This window comes from Miscanthus floridulus, unplaced genomic scaffold, assembly GCF_019320115.1.
Source record: "Miscanthus floridulus cultivar M001 unplaced genomic scaffold, ASM1932011v1 fs_501_2_3, whole genome shotgun sequence".
Classification (NCBI taxonomy): domain Eukaryota; kingdom Viridiplantae; phylum Streptophyta; class Magnoliopsida; order Poales; family Poaceae; genus Miscanthus; species Miscanthus floridulus.
In genome coordinates, this window is record NW_027096846.1 from 19,891 (window position 1) to 36,095 (window position 16,205).

Consider the following 16,205-nt stretch of genomic DNA (forward strand, 5'->3'; position numbering starts at 1 on the left):
CACAACAATTCAGCCGGAACAGTGTTTTTCAGCCAGTTTCAGCCAAGTTTCAGACCAGCGAATCTGTCTAAGTGCAGCACCTCTTTGCTGTCCATTTCCAGTTGGGATAACTCATCGGTAAATCTTGGGGCTTAATGCTATCTGTGGAGAATAGCGCATTTCATTTATTTTCCGAAAGCACCAGAAAATTATTTTCCTCAATGCACAATTAAAGTAAGTAAAAAATGCCAGCAGAAGAAATTTATAGAAAAAACCTTCAAAAAAGTTGTTAAGCATGATTGTTATGGGCTAGGCTCTTTAAAAGGTCATGATGATCTCTGAGTTGAGCCGTGAGATAAGAATCACAACAGAGAAACACATGAGCTTTGGCAGCAGTCCTATATAAGACTATCTCCATCAACAACATCCAAAATATAAGACATATTCATCCTTTGGGTAATGCTACAAACAAAATGTTCAATACATATTCGACATCTTCTCCAACAACCATACTAAAAGATAATCATTTCTGCAAATAGGTTTCCAGGAAGAATGATGTCCATATTTAGGTCGTGTCTCTTAGATAACCCAAATAGATCTTTCATATATATACTCTATTAGAGACTAATTTTAGATCTCTTTCTATTCATTTTGGATTTAGATGGCATATAGCTTCTCGTTGGAGACCGTCTAATATAGCTCTGGCCATCCACTCCACTCCCGTCTCCAGCACTCGATCCCACGCCGTGCGCCCGTGCCCAACGAGCGGCAGCTTATAGACTTGTCGTCGATCGCCTGGTTGCCAGCCATTGGAGCAGGCAGCAACATGTCTACACCGTCGTCCTCTGCTGCCGATGGTTCAGCCGCGCTCCATACGACCGCCAGGCCGAGGTCCGGGCACTGGACGCCACCAAGGCGGCGGAGTGGGGGGCGTTCCTCGTCACGGGGCACGGCGTGCCGCAGGAGGTGACATCCGCGACCCTACGCGCCTCAAGGGCGTTCCACGACGCCGACGGCGGCGAGGGCAGCGAGAAAGCGCGGCTCTTCTCGCGCGAGCCGGGAAAGAGTGTGTGGTACAACACCAATTTTGACTTCTATGACTCTCCGGTGGCCAATTGGCGTGACAGCCTCTACATCAACATGGACCCCAACCCGCCGGACCCTGCCGAGCTGCCGGAGAACTGCCGGTGAGTGCTTTCTTCACCCCCTGAAAACTCTCTACTTTTAACCGGTTTTAATTTGTCAAAGTGTTCGTGCATATGCATGAATATATATTCATAATAAGTTGGTTTGTCAAAGGTAAAGCGGTTCATGCATGCAAGAATTCCAGTACACCTCGACAAGTATCAAAACCTTGTTGATTTTCCACATCATCTAGTTACTTTGAATTCTTTTCAGCTTTGAATGAGCGAGACGTGGTTTAGTGAATACTATGCCTTAGCCCTTAGCCTCACCAAAAAGATGATACAGAAAACTAAGCACGGATCTCATTAAAGACAGAGCTGTAGCAGCTTCTGAATGTCATCAAGATATGAATCCAAGTTTTGCTTATTCACAGGACAATACTGACTAATTTATGAAGATCTGAATTTTGAATTACTAATTTATGCAGATCTGAATTTTTAATATACAATGCTTAACTTGCATCAAGTTAACTATACTTAACTATATTTTCAGGGACGTGTTTTTTGACTATGGCAAACATTTGAAGCGCTTACAGGAAACTTTGTTTGGATTGCTCTCAGAGGCTCTTGGGCTTAATCAGAGCTACTTGTCAGACATTGGCTGCAACCAAGGCCAGATGGTATACTACCACCTACTATCCGCCATGCCCCCAGCCTGAGCTTGCCATCGGGATGGTTCCCCATTCGGATTGGGAGATTCCTAACTATACTTCTGCAGAACGAGGTTGATGGCCTGCAAGTCCTGCATAATGAAGAGTGGGTCAATGTTGTACCGATGCCTGGAGCATTCATCGTAAACCTCGGTGACCTCTTACAGGTAATTAACAGTCCATACCCTTGGTAGAGTCTGTTTCTTTTCATTCCTGTTTCTCATCATCTCAATACAACAGGTGTTATTGTTAACAGTTAAAAAAAGATTCTGGTAAAAGTTAGTGATGCACATTTCTGAACTGATATCATTTTGCATATGTGCCCAGATGCTCTCAAACGACAGATTCAAAAGTTGTGAGCACAGAGTTCTTGCCACAAGTGTCGGACCAAGAGTGTCAATTGGAAGCTATCCCACCCATGCTGGTTCAACCAGGATCTATGGCCCCATCAAGGAGCTACTGTCCCATGAGAACCCAGCACTGTACAAGGAAACACTCGCAAGTGATTACCGAAAGCATTGCACTGGAATCGGATTAGGCAATAAACCAATAAGGGCCGATTCAAGGTTATAAATCGGAAGGGAATTGATTATGTTGCTATGTAGAACAATTAGCTATTATGCTTGTTTTGATATGTCAAATACTCCAGTTGTGTATGTACTCCGTATTTTGGTAGACCCATCTTTAACAGTGTAAGATAAGATTACTCTGTGCTTGTGATCTAGTACTAACAGTTGCTATGTAGAACAATTAGCTATGATGTTATTTCACTACTATATAGAACCCTGCCTTTCATGCCTGCTTTTTTTTTCTTTTTCCTCCAACGTGCAGGAGAGCTGTGCAGTTTTATATGTCTACTTGTGGAAATGAATGTCTAGTTATCCATTATATGTGGGAACTCCATATGCGTTACAACTTGAATATGAATATCCTATTATTTTTTTATATGGATGCTAAAATGAATCTATTTGACTTCGGATCCGTATCGTGGAATATTCAATTGTTATATGTATCTATGAGGAATATATGCGCATGATGAAACATACCACCATGCAGGTACGCCACCATTGCAAAGCTAGTTGAGATCAAGTCATTGTTGGTTGTATATCATGCCTTAGCCTGAGCGAGTTGACAGGGAAAGACGAGGAGTCTATCGGTAGACAATGGCCTATCTGGATGCTCTTAATTTTTAAAGGAGTTTTTCTTAAGTTGACTTTTTTACCAACTACTCACAGTAGGTTTTTTTTAGAAAAGCCAAGGAAAAGTATTTGACATGCCTGACTTATTTTACACTGCCCCTTTCCTCTCCCGTTCCAGCAACCCATCAGCACAACCACCGCGGCCGCGTCCTCTTGCACCACTTAGGTTCCTTTTGGAAGCAAAGGGAGCAAAACCCATGGATGAAAAACTCCCCACTAAAAACTAAGATAATAACTAGAATGATATCCTCATGGATTTTCCACCCTGGAAAAAGTTCGGGATCCTAGAGGGATTGGAGTTTCCAAATTAGCCATTAGCGGTCGCGTGTTTCCCACCGTCCTCCGCCTTGTCCTCAGCTGCCGCCATTGTGGTAGGCACACATCTTGTGGAAGAAGATGTGCTTGGAGCTAAGCAGCTTGCGCGCCCTGTCCTTGTCCTTAGGCATGAGCTCATCGATGGGGTCGAGTAGCACATGGTTCTCAACTGTTCGACCATTTAAGCGCTGAGGAGTTGTCAGTGCTGCAGATATAAGAGGAGCCCACGCGGCGGCGAAGGAGGACAGAGGACCCAACGGGTGGAGGAGACAGGAAAAGGAGGCATAGTAAAAGAAGAGGAACCGGTGTCATCGGTGGAGAAGGCGCACGAAGCTTGCATCGACGATAGAAGAGGTGGCAATGAGCTTGTGGAGCGATGGAGGAGGTAGGAGGAGGCGAGCTCAGTGATGGCACGAGTGTGAATGGGAGACGAGAACCAAGGGGCCATGATAAAAAAAAATACCTCCCGATAGGGCTTCTCTGTTTTTATGTTATCGAGGTACATGCACAGTTTGGAGAAACTAGTCATAAGTTAGAACAACTTCTGTTTTTCCAATGAGAAGTTGACTAATAAGCACTCTAGTATTTGATAAAAAAAACATGGACGAATATGAAAATCGATGAACACAAATATGTTTCTAAGATTCCACAATTCTAGATAACATTACCAAATACCAAATGACATTACAACATGATTCATGAAAGTTTAACTGTCCAAAATAACAAATTAGTAGCAAATGATAATTAATACGTAGAAAATCGTCATATCGTTTAGCGGCGCTATAGCGGCAAATAGCGGTAAATAGCGGCAAATAGCGGCGCTATAGCGGCAAATAGTGACGAAAGTCGGCATAGCGTTAAAAAGACCAATAGCTTAGCGGCAGGCTTCTCCCACCGCTATAGCGCCGCTATAGCCCGCTATTTTTTTCCATGCTAATAAACAATTCCAAATAGAGCTAATGATGTAACAATGATAGTTAAACTATGAGATATCAGGTATGGAGACCACAACTATCGTGGCTATAGTGGAAGGTGGATCCAATCCAAGCAGAAAGGGAAGAAAAATAATAGAGAAAATAAGAAGAAAACCAGCAAATAAATAAAAAAAGGAGACAGTGATTGATTAAAATTTGAAGAAATTTAGTTTAAATTTATATGCTTTATAAGTCCCGATAAAAATATATAATCCACTCAAGTATACTCAATAAAAAAAATATGAGCCCATCCAATATTTTGTTTGTTCAGGCTAGGCAACCCATGAGCTATTTGCTTGGAGGACTAAAAATTGTCATAATCTAGCTCCTAGATTTAAATTTGGTTGGCTTAGGTTTAGATCTTTAGCTTAGAACCGTGCATAGCGCGGATGGTGGAAGCGTTGTGTCCTGTCTGAAGTTTTTCTCCAACTAAGATATCACAATGAGAAACAGGGCGTCTGTAGCTCCGTAGAGCTTATCTTCGTGAATTTCTTGTAGGTATGTGCGTGTGTTAGTATACGTAAGGATTGTGTATGGTGGTATTTGTTTGGATGTGCACTCAGATATTACAACATGTACTATTATTTCATGAGGATTTAAAAAAAATCATGTACTATCTGTTGTGAGGATTTTTTTAAGAAAAATCTTTGTTTAGCTTCTCGATTGATTGGCAGGACCTTATGAACGTGTTTGGTTTCATAACCAGATAGCTCTGCCTATTGGTCAATGTTTTCATACGTGTTTGGCTGGCAGGCCGCGAACCAACCAAACAGGTGTATACGCTGAAATCTGGACGACGAGCCTTGGTTCAGAGAAACAGGGCAGTGGGTTTTAGAGCTTGTACGCTGCCGCTAAGCCATCGGATCTATTGGTCGTTCCCCGGCGCCGCAGACCAGGCCAAACCCTAGAACCTTGCCAAGATGAGGTCGCTGCGAGCGGCGCAGACCCTAGTCTCCCGTTCCCTCTTCTCCGCGCGCCATCTAAACGGCGCAGAGGCCACGGCCGCCGCCGCCGCGGGCGCGCGGTGGTGCGCCGCGCCGCCGCCGCCGCCCCGTTCGCCGCTTCCGTCCTCGAGGGTGATGCCTGCTGGGGTTGCCGGCGCAGTATCCTTCTCCCTTACCTTCGCTACTGTAGCGGCGGCGGAGGCCAAGGCCAAGGAGCGGCCGCAGCCGGATCTGTTGCCGCAGAACGTGGTGCTGTACCAGTACCAGGCCTGCCCCTTCTGCAACAAGGTCAGAGGTGAGACACCTTCCAGTGTATGTTACGTTTGAAATCAGTTTTCCATTTACTTCTGGGATCAGGAGATTTTTTTTCCCCACTCATTTCGAGTAGGAATATATGATTTTTTTTAAAAAAAATGGTAGGATAGGGGTACATCATCTTATATAATAAAATGTATGCTTTGCTCTGTTTGCTTATAGATGAATAGAACAAACACAATAGATGAACTTAAATCTAGTAAATTCAAGAAGCAATCATTCATCACAAAACAGTGCATCACTACTGAGAAGAGTGCTAGATTGCTGAAGATGAGGATGATACATGACGAATAAGTTGGATACATGACCAATAAGTTGATTGCACGAGGGCTACTCGTTGAAGGGGTCATTTATCTGGATTGGCCCATTGCTGTCATATTAATAATTTTATTAGTGGGATTGTGCTGTGGTTAATGTATTAATTGGTGGCAAGGAAACAGACGAATTATAAAATTGTTTAAACGTGTCATGGTTGGCAGGGTTCACAATGAATGAGCTATTCTATTGAGAGATGATCCAAGGGATATGAATAAAAGGGCGTACCCAGTGCAGAGAGCTCCCGCTCTGTACGGGGTCAGGGGAAGGGTGTTAGTGGCAAGCCTTACCCTCGTCTGTGTAATGCGAGGAGACCGCGACTCGAACCCGGGACCTTCCGGTCACAGGTATTAGGCAGGTCTATGTGTGATTAGCTATAATTAGCACCTGCTATGTATACTTGATTGTATTCCTTGTATACCCAGCCATATTGGCTATATATATGAAGGTCACCCCCCCCCCCCATATTGGGTGTGAGGTGTGTCTCTACATGGTATCAGCCGATTAGATCATATTCTCCCGTTCTTTCCCCCACCTCGCGACTCCTTCCGTGATCGCGCAAACCCCCCCCCCCCCCCCCCCCCCCACGCGCGAGACTTCCTCTCGCCCGTCCACCCCCTCTCTCCTCTCCCATGGACACCTCGCCTCCTCCTCGACCACCAGTGTCGGCACCCTGCCCGCGACAGGCACTCCCACCATGCCTGCCATGAGCGCCTGCGATGCTGCACCGATCGTGGCTCAAAACTACGCCACAGTCAATGTCAAGTCTCACATCCCATTTACGCTGGACCTTCAATCCAACTACTCCAAGTGGGACGTTCTTCTTCAAGTCGTTGTGCGGCAAGTTCGGCCTTCGCTCGCACATCGACGGCTCTGCTCCCCCTCGACCTTGATGATCCTCAGTGGGATGCCGCGGAGTACTGCGTTCGGGGATGGATCTCCAGCTCCGTCGACGACTCCGTCCTCGACCTCGCCATGGACGGTGCCGATCCAACCGCCCGTGATCTGTGGGTGGCCATTGAAGGGATCTTCGGCGCCAACCAGGAGCCGCATGCCATCTTCCTCCTCAACGAATTTCACTCCATGGTGCAAGGTGACAGCACCATCTTGGCGTACTGCCAGCGGCTGAAGATCAAGGCCGCCGCTCTTCGCGACGTCGGCCATCCTGTCCTGGACTCGCAGCTCGTCCTCGCCCTTTTGCGTGGCCTCAATCCTCGCTTCTCCAACACCGCCGACGACATCGCCAACTCCGTTGTACTTCCCACATTTGCCATGAGCCCATGACATGCTGGCACTAAAGGAGCTCCGTCTCGCCAACGACGAAAAGACGGTCGCCAGCACCGCCCTCCTCGCCACCGCCGGGTCTGGCTGCACCAGCCCAGGCGGGTGCCGTGCTCTCGCTACCACAGCCAACTCTGGAGGTCCACACAACCCACACGTGACCGGCTACGGCAGCAACAAGGGCGGCGGCGGGGGCAACAGCAGCGGCAGCAAGGACAAGGGCAAGGGCAAGAGCCGACGTGGCTGGAACAGCGGCCCTGCGCAGCAGCACGGCAGCGTTGGCCAGACTGGCCAATACCGACCCATGGGCCTCTGGATTTGCTACAATCCATGGGCGCCACAGGGCCCTCCTTCGGCTCAGCAGGGCGTCTGGCGCCCAGGCGTGCTTGGCGCCCCTCCTCCGGCTCGCACGGCCTTCGCGCCTACGCAGCCCCCGACGACATTTGCGCCGCTCCACGTCTCCCAACAGGCTCCATGTGGAACCAGGATGGTCTTGTTGCTGCACTCAATCAGATGCATCTCCAGGGCCAGTATCCCTGGGTCCTGGATTTCGGCGCCTCCTCCCACATGAGCTCCTCGGATGGTATACTCCTTTCTCGCCATCCTCCTCCTCACTCTTCCATTACCGTTGGCAATGGTCAAACTCTTCCTATTTCATGTCGTGGCGAGTCTGTTCTTCATACACCAGAGTCAAATTTTCATCTTAATAATGTCTTAGTTGTCCCATCTCTAGTCTGCAATCTGCTATTTGTCCGTCAATTTACTAGGGATAACAACTGCTCTATAGAATTTGACGCTCTTGGTTTTTCTGTCAAGGATATCCCGACCCGACGCGTGATGCTTCGCTGCAATAGTGCTGGTGATCTTTACACCTTCCCTGCTACGTCTTCCGCTCCACACGCCAGCATTGCCATCTCCACCGACCTCTGGCATCACCGTCTTGGTCATCCCAGCTCCGTCACCATTGACATCCTTCGTAGTAATGCGTCCATCACCTGTAATAAAGTAGAGCACCTGCTATGTCGTTCTTGTCAGCTTGGCAAACATGTGTGCCTTCCTTTTTCAGATTCCAGCTCATATACTTTCATGCCTTTTGAACTTGTTCACTGTGATGTATGGACATCCTCCGGTTGCCAGTGTATCCGGGTATCAATATTATCTCGTTTTACTTGATGATTTCACTCATTTCTGTTGGACCTTTCCCCTCACTCGCAAATCTGAAGTCTCCACACATATTACAAATTTTTGCAATTATGTCCACACTCAATTCAGCCTTGCCATCAAAGCTATCCAAGCCGACAACGGCACTGAGTTCGTAAACAATACCCTCCATACTCTCTTTGCTTCCCATGGTATTCATTTACGCCTCTCGTGTCCATATACCTCCCCACAAAATGGCAAGGCTGAACGCCTTCTTCGCACATTGAACAACATTAGTCGCACGATGCTCCTCCATGCACACATGCCTGCTCAGTACTGGGCTGAGGCGCTCGCCACAGCCACATACCTTCTGAATAGGCGTCCATGCTCTGCTGTTCGCCACAGCATTCCATATACTCTCCACAACAAACCTCCTGAGTACTCCCACTTACGTGTCTTTGGGTATCTCTGTTATCCCAACTTGACTGCCACGGCTCGCCACAAACTCTCCCCTCGCTCCACAGCTTGTTTTTTTTCTCGGCTATCCCTCTTCCCACAAGGGGTATCGCTGCCTTGACATGGCCACTCAGTGCGTCATCATCTCTCGCCACGTGGTCTTCGATGAGACTTGTTTTCCCTTCAGGCTTTACCCCACCAGGTCCTCGTCAAGCGACCTGGATTTTTTGCTTGTAGGTACTACAGTGCCGGTGCGTCCTGCATCCTTGCCCACTGCTGCTGGGCAGTCACACCAAGGATTCATTGAGGAGCTGACCGACGACCCCGCGATCTTGTTTCACTGGCCCCGTATTGCCTGCTGCTCCACCAGTAGCCGATCCACCACCTGCTGCTCCTCCAGCGGCTGCCCCTGGTTCCAGTGTTGTTCACGCCGCTCCACCAGCTCGGGACATCCGGCTTGTCTATAGCCGGCGTCCCCGGGCGCATGACGGGTCCTCTACAGCACCAGGACCGGCTCCTGCACTTGTCCAGCAGGCTATTGCTCCTGTCCAGCAGCCACAGGTGCCCGCAGCTCCACCAGCACCTCCCGTACAGCAGGAACGACACATCACGCGGACCCAGTCCAGGGGCCATACCGGTTATGCGGTATGTGGGGCTCTCTACGACAACCACTTCATCTCTGCTTCCCGCCAACTACCAGTAGTGGTTTGGCTGATCCAAACTGGCATGCGACCATGGCTGAGGAGTACAAGGCGCTCATCGACAACGGGACATGGCGCCTCGTGCCCCGGCCACCCGGCGCCAACGTGGTCACAGGCAAGTGGATACAAGCACAAGTACCACTCCGACGGTACCCTCGCCCGCCACAAGGCTCGCTCGGTGGTTCATGGCTTCTCCCAGCGCCACGGCATCGACTACGACGAGACATTCAGTCCGGTGGTCAAACCAGCAACCATCGGGCTGTCCTCAGCATTGCTGCCTCACGCGCCTGGCCTATTCATCAGCTAGACGTCAAGAACGCTTTTCTCCATGGACATCTGGAGGAGACCGTCTACTGCCAGCAGCCCCCCAGACTTCGTCGACCCTGTTTTTCCTGATCATGTGTGTCTGTTGCAGCGCTCCCTCTACGGCCTGAAGCAGGCTCCCCGAGCCTAGTACCAGCGTTTTGCAACATACATTCGCCAGCTCGGCTTCGTCGCCTCGACTTCCGACACCTCCCTCTTTGTCTACAAAGACGGGACCAGTATCGCCTACCTGCTTCTGTACGTCGACGACATCGTCCTTATTGCGTCCTCGACGGCATTTCTACAGCAGATCATTGGGCGCCTCCACTCTGAGTTTGCCATGACTGACCTGGGCGCACTCCATCACTTCCTCGGCATCTCTGTCACTCGCTCCGCCGACGGCTTGTTCTTATCCCAGCTACAGTACGCCGTTGAGCTTCTTCAACGCGCCGGCATGGCTGAGTGTCACTCTACGACGACACCTGTTGACACTCATGCCAAGCTATCCGCCACCGCCGGTGCTCCTGTTGCTGATCCGTCCTGCGTACCGGAGCCTTGCTGGCGCGCTCCAGTACCTCACGCTGACTCGTCCTGACTTGGCATACGCCGTCCAACAGGTGTGCCTCTTCATGCATGATCCCCGCGAGCCGCACCTCTCGATGATCAAGAGGATTCTACGCTACATGAAGGGCACTCTCTCCTCCGGCCTCCACATCGGTGTCGGCCCTGTTCAGTCACTGGTCGCCTACTCCGATGCCGACTGGGCTGGCTGGCTACCTAGATTCTCAGCGCTCCACCTCCGGCTATTGTGTCTACCTCGGCGACAATCTGATTTCTTGGTCCTCCAAGCGTCAGACCACGGTCTCCCGCTCCAGTGCAGAAGCAGAGTACCGTGCTGTTGCTCATGTGGTGGCCGAGTGTTGCTGGCTGCGCCAGCTCCTGCAGGAGCTCCACGTCTCCATTGCTTCGGCGACGGTTGTCTACTGTCGACAATGTCAGCGCTGTCTACATGACAACCAACCCCGTTCATCATCGTCGCACGAAGCACATTGAGATTGATATTCACTTCGTCCGTGAGAAGGTCGCCTTGGGACAAGTTCGGGTTCTTCATGTGCCATCCTCTCACCAGTTCGCAGACATCATGACCAAGGGCCTTCCTGTACAGCTATTTACTGAATTCAGGTCCAGTCTATGCGTCCGGGAACCTCCCGCTTAGACTGCGGGCGGGTATTAGGCAGGTCTATGTGTGATTAGCTATAATTAGCACCTGCTATGTATACTTGATTGTATTCCTTGTATACCCAGCCATATTAGCTATATATATGAAGGTCACCCCCCCCCCCCCCCCCCCATATTGGGTGTGAGGTGTGTCTACAACAGGCGGTAAGACTCTACCGCTTGCATCAGGCTCGCCCTTCATCCAAGGGATATGAATGTTCTTGGTAAACCATATGCAGCAAAGAGTTATACTCTCTTTTTATATTAGTATAAATATAGAAACTGTTATGTTTCTGAAGTATGATATGATAGCAATTTGCTCCACTGTTTAAATTTGGAATTTGGATGTGATTTATCTTTGTTCTCTATAGTACAGTAAATAATAGTTAGATACCAAACTGTTTTCCTAAATTTGAGGGTAATGAGATGGAATACATTTTGTAAAAATGTTGGTGTTAACATTTCATAACAGCAGGAGAACTATAGAAATTGTCTGCTTGAGAACAATATACTTTTCTGTTCTTGAATATACATGTTCCCACTGCCATGACATTAACTTTTTCTCCATTGCCTTCATCTCAGCCTTTTTAGACTATCATGATATACCATATAAAGTTGTGGAAGTTAATCCATTGAGCAAAAAGGAAATCAAGTGGTCTGATTACAAGAAAGTGCCAATATTGACAGTAGATGGTGAAGAGCTTGTTGATTCATCAGGTTACTCTTTGCTGTTACATAGTTTTTGTCTCCTTTTACATTGTGATAATCACAAATTACATGCTCTTTTTTTTCATATGGGCTAAACAATGAAGTCCTTTGGCATTTTTCGATCTTATTGGCAGATATAATCAATATACTACAGCGCAGGATCAACCCTGATGAACTCACTAATGATGAGGAAGCAAAATGGCGAAGGTATCTTATCTATTACTCTCCTTAATTACTATTTAAGTTATGGCTTATCATTTCAAAATTTCTTTGAACCCCATGGTTTGGAGGTTGAAAGTAATGAAGTTTTTTGTGATTTCACTTTTAGTAGTGGTAGCGTGGCCTCACATTGTTCTTAACCTTCATGCATAAGTCCTTTTGTACTTTTCTATGTGAACAGGTGCCGGCTTTACGTAGTGAGATGAAAATGACTTAACAACCATAAAGTACACAAAAACAAACAGCAAATTAAATTTGTCCTTGAATTTCAGGTTCTGCTAGTTCCTTAAAATATTTGTGAATTACTTTTCTTTTATAACTACGCTTCCACACATGTTCCAAGAAACTTTTGCGAACCCAGTTGCCTTTCCTGATCTTATCACTATGCCATTCATGATCAGTACTGCCCGTTTGGGGTGAACTGGTATTATATTGGTAACAGTTAGAATCCTGCTTTTGCCACCACTATCTGAATAGTTATGCCTAAACCAATGCTTAAAAAGGCATTGCCTATGCTCTAGGCATGCTAACACGTTGTTTACTGCTAGTCATTTTGTCTAGGTGTTTTTCTCTATTTTTTACATGTTCATTTTATTAATATATGCCAGAAGCCGCCTGAGCACTTTGGAGCCTGACTACCACTGTAGGGCCTTGTGCTCTTTGAAACATTGCTATTTTATTTTTTCTTTATGATACTTTTCCTTGATCTAGGTGGGTTGATGAGCACCTTGTGCATATCTTGCCTCCTAACATATATCGGATAACTTCAAATGCTCTAGAATTTTTGAGCTCGACCACCACTCTAGGGCCTTGTGCTCTTTGAAACATTGCTATTTTATTTTCTGCCTTCTAACATTTTTCCCTTGATCTAGGTGGGTCGATGAACACCTTGTGCATGTCTTGTCTCCTAACATATATCGGACAACTTCAGAAGCTCTAGAATCTTTTGACTACATTGCAAAACATGGTAACTCGATATATCCTCAATCTGTTGTACATATCCTCCTATAATTCCTTTCTTTTTCATATTTTGAACTTTAGAGATGCACTTTCAGTATCTTTCCTCTCCTGCAAAATTTAATTTATTGAGGTGAGCATTGCCCACTATCACTGAACACCTGTGCAAATTTAAGCTCACACTCTACTTATTGAGAATTACATAAGGCACACAATTGTAAATTGTTACATAGAATATGGATTCATGGACTAATGTGTGGTATTTGGGTCATAGCTGCTTTCAAATCAAGCTGGCATGATGTTGTAAAATTCTGAATTCCATATTGAACAATGGCGTGAAGCGTATCTGTGTCAAATCATACTATAATTTTGGTTGCTCCTTACTGAGGTGTTATTTCAACAACCATCATTTGACACTACTTGGCTGCTACTATTGGAAATTTGGCTACCAGATTGATTTTAAGTTTTTGTGGCAATAGCCAAACACTATCGATTTTAAGTTTTTGTGACAATAGCCCAACACTATCTCCTGTGGGTTCTTGTGCCATCACCCATTTTTTCTTCTCCAGATATGATTGAAATAGTTACCCATCTTTTGTACATGTCATTCCCCTAAACAAGCGGTGTCATGAATCATGAGAAAGATGCAGTTTTGATCTTGGGGGTAAAAATCCATCTAGTGACAATATATAAAAGAGTATTTAACACTTTTATGCCCTAGATATTATCAGAGCTCAGGGTCCTCACAGAAGACAATTATGGCTTTCTCAGAAAGTAGGATCCTTTGTGGATTGTTATCCTTTATGGGATGGGATGGAACATGAAATGTATCATGGAATTCACTCGAGAAAAAAAAAGAAATGTATCATGTAATATTCAGAACTTGATTTTGTTGATTGCTATGGCACCCATATGGTTGTCAGGCCTTCTTCTATACCTTGACGAAAATAAAGAGCAAGGGCCCCATCATCTTTTCTTAGGTTTGTTAGTTTTGAGTGTTGATGACCTATGAAACCCATTTTGGGAGTTGCATTCAGATAATGTGTGAACCATGGCAACACCATGAACACGTATAGCTACAATGTCGAATGCATGATTTTTCTCTTTGGTGGTTCTGTCAAAAAGCTGGTGATTATTCATAAGTTTTCAGAGATGTGCAGTTAAAGTTTCATCCTTTTTTCATCATTTTCATTTTGCGGACACATTCAGTTGCTTAGATTGCCTTTTTGCTGGTGATTTTTCATCAGCTCAGAGATACAAGCACACCAGATCCATCTTTTTCTTGGGATTTTGTATCAGCTCAGAGACAGTACATACATCAAATTGTTTTTGGATGTTTAGATACCAGAAAATACATCAAATTTTTGCCTTTTTGCTCTGTACACAGTACCTGACACAAAAATCTTGATCTTGTGAACCCTTCAAACAAACAACATTAGTCTCGTCTTGATCATTGATGAATCTTGTGAACTCTGCAAACAAACATTTTCTAATACACACTGTCAATGCGGTCTCACACATAATAGGGTTGTTTCCTATCCTGATGGCTGTCCACAAAAATGAATGCAATTTTGGTTCTTTTTTAACGCAAATGACAGGAGCTCTGCTTTCGATTAAGGAGAAAGAGCTTTATGTACAGGACGCTGGCTGGAATAACCACACGGCACTAGACACCACGCTAATAAGACACTAAGAAGGTTGTACACGGTGTGCTTTTGTACAAATCTATGTTTTCATTGATCTGTCCAGCAACTTGTAGAGCTGTGGAATGCTTGCAATTTTGGTTCTCTGACTTATCTTCCAATGACTTTTAACATTGGACTAACATCTATTTTATACTGTACCAACAGATATGAGAGTTATCATTTTTTTGATATGGATGATTGCACAAATTTACTTGAGTTGTGTGACTCATGGTTTTATTACTTATTTTCACATACGACAATAAATGCTCTTTTCCAAACCTTTGTTATGCAGGTAATTTCAGTTTTACAGAGAGGTTTGCCGTGAAGTATGCTGGTGCTGCGGCCATGTACATGGTATCTAAGAAGCTGAAGAAGAAATACAACATAACTGATGAGCGTGCTTCGTTGTATGATGCTGCCAATACATGGATTGAAGCCCTGAATGGAAGAGATTTCCTGGGTATCATATTTATTCATTAGCTAAAAACAAGGGCATAAGAATAGGGAAACAGTAGAGAATTTTATTTCTTGAAGCAATACTAACTGTGGTTGCTCGTCCAGGTGGCTCCAAGCCTAGCTTGGCAGATCTTGCCGTCTTCGGTGTTCTGAGGCCTATCCGGTACTTGAGAGCAGGAAAAGACATGGTTGAGAATACTGAAATCGGTGATTGGTACCAACGCATGGAAGTTGCAGTTGGAGAACCGTCAAGAATACAGGATGCAGAAGGAAACTAGAATCTTGACAACATTCTTTTAAAGAATTTAGTGGAATCTGTGCCTGTACATGGAGGCTAATCGAAATTTTGCCAGAACTAAGTTGTATGCAATAATGCTCTGCCAGATATTAAGTACTAAGCACCGAGGAACAGTGTTTTGACTTGGGAGCTTGGTTGTGTTTACTGTGTAAGGTTTTGCTCTCCTAGCTGATCACGTCTATGTGATGTGATTTTGAAGATTCAGCATCAGCAATCCTGCTGTGCCTTGCAGACAAGTACGGAGAATGCTGGATCTGCCAAACTGACAGATTAATTATTGTTTCATTAATTGATGGCAATCTCATGTGGCATTTAATGACTGGACATGTACCAGGAATTGGCTGTTAGGGCAACTACATGGTAGCGGTCTCATACACCGTCTCATGCTGTGCCATGTAAGATTTTTTTTCTAGCGTAGAGAAAAGAGGGGAAAGAAAGAGGTGGTTGTTTCACATGATCTAAAATATAAGACTACGAGATAACTTACATATCATTGTATAAATGGTTGTTGTCATGTAACTCACAAATATTTTATTGCTGTATTCACAAATTAAGGACTTTAGAATTACTACGAGACAACTTAAAAAACAATCCATTGCACTTGTTACCTCTTACCTCGTAAATCATTTCATAATTATGTGACACTTCATGAGACTACCTACGAGATAATGCTAATGCACTTGCCCTTAGATTGTACGATCATGACACATGGCTTCTGATGGCTCCTTAGGCCTTCCACAGCGTGTAGCTAAAGTGGTGCTAGAAATAGAGAGAAAAATGAAGTATTACTCCAGACACTGCAACTACCGATGCTTGCACTGGAAAAAAATGGGAGCGGCGCAAGTAGTTGCACCGGTGCTTATCTTCGCTTTTCAATGGAGGAAAGAGAGAGTCTGCTTATCTTCGCT

The 16,205-nt window shown here is 45.7% G+C and overlaps 1 protein-coding gene, 1 long non-coding RNA gene and 1 pseudogene across 2 annotated transcripts; 2 read left to right on the forward strand and 1 right to left on the reverse strand.

Annotated features, from left to right (window-relative positions):
- Positions 1 to 678: 678 nt before the first annotated feature.
- Positions 679 to 3,914, forward strand: LOC136531994 (1-aminocyclopropane-1-carboxylate oxidase homolog 1-like; annotated as a pseudogene).
- Positions 3,915 to 4,125: 211 nt separating this feature from the next.
- On the forward strand, positions 4,126 to 15,588 carry LOC136531991 (uncharacterized). The gene is made up of 7 exons (XM_066524634.1): positions 4,126 to 4,769; positions 5,008 to 5,540; positions 11,557 to 11,691; positions 11,817 to 11,889; positions 12,774 to 12,868; positions 14,836 to 15,003; positions 15,105 to 15,588. Exons 2-7 carry the CDS (start codon positions 5,222 to 5,224, stop codon positions 15,275 to 15,277), a joined length of 963 nt encoding a protein of 320 aa, XP_066380731.1. The 5' UTR covers positions 4,126 to 4,769; positions 5,008 to 5,221; the 3' UTR covers positions 15,278 to 15,588.
- LOC136531992 (uncharacterized) lies at positions 14,739 to 15,247 on the reverse strand. Its single transcript, XR_010778150.1, has 2 exons — positions 15,088 to 15,247; positions 14,739 to 14,999 (listed from the first exon to the last, which is right to left on the reverse strand). It is a non-coding gene; the product is annotated as an uncharacterized lncRNA (long non-coding RNA).
- Positions 15,589 to 16,205: the final 617 nt, after the last annotated feature.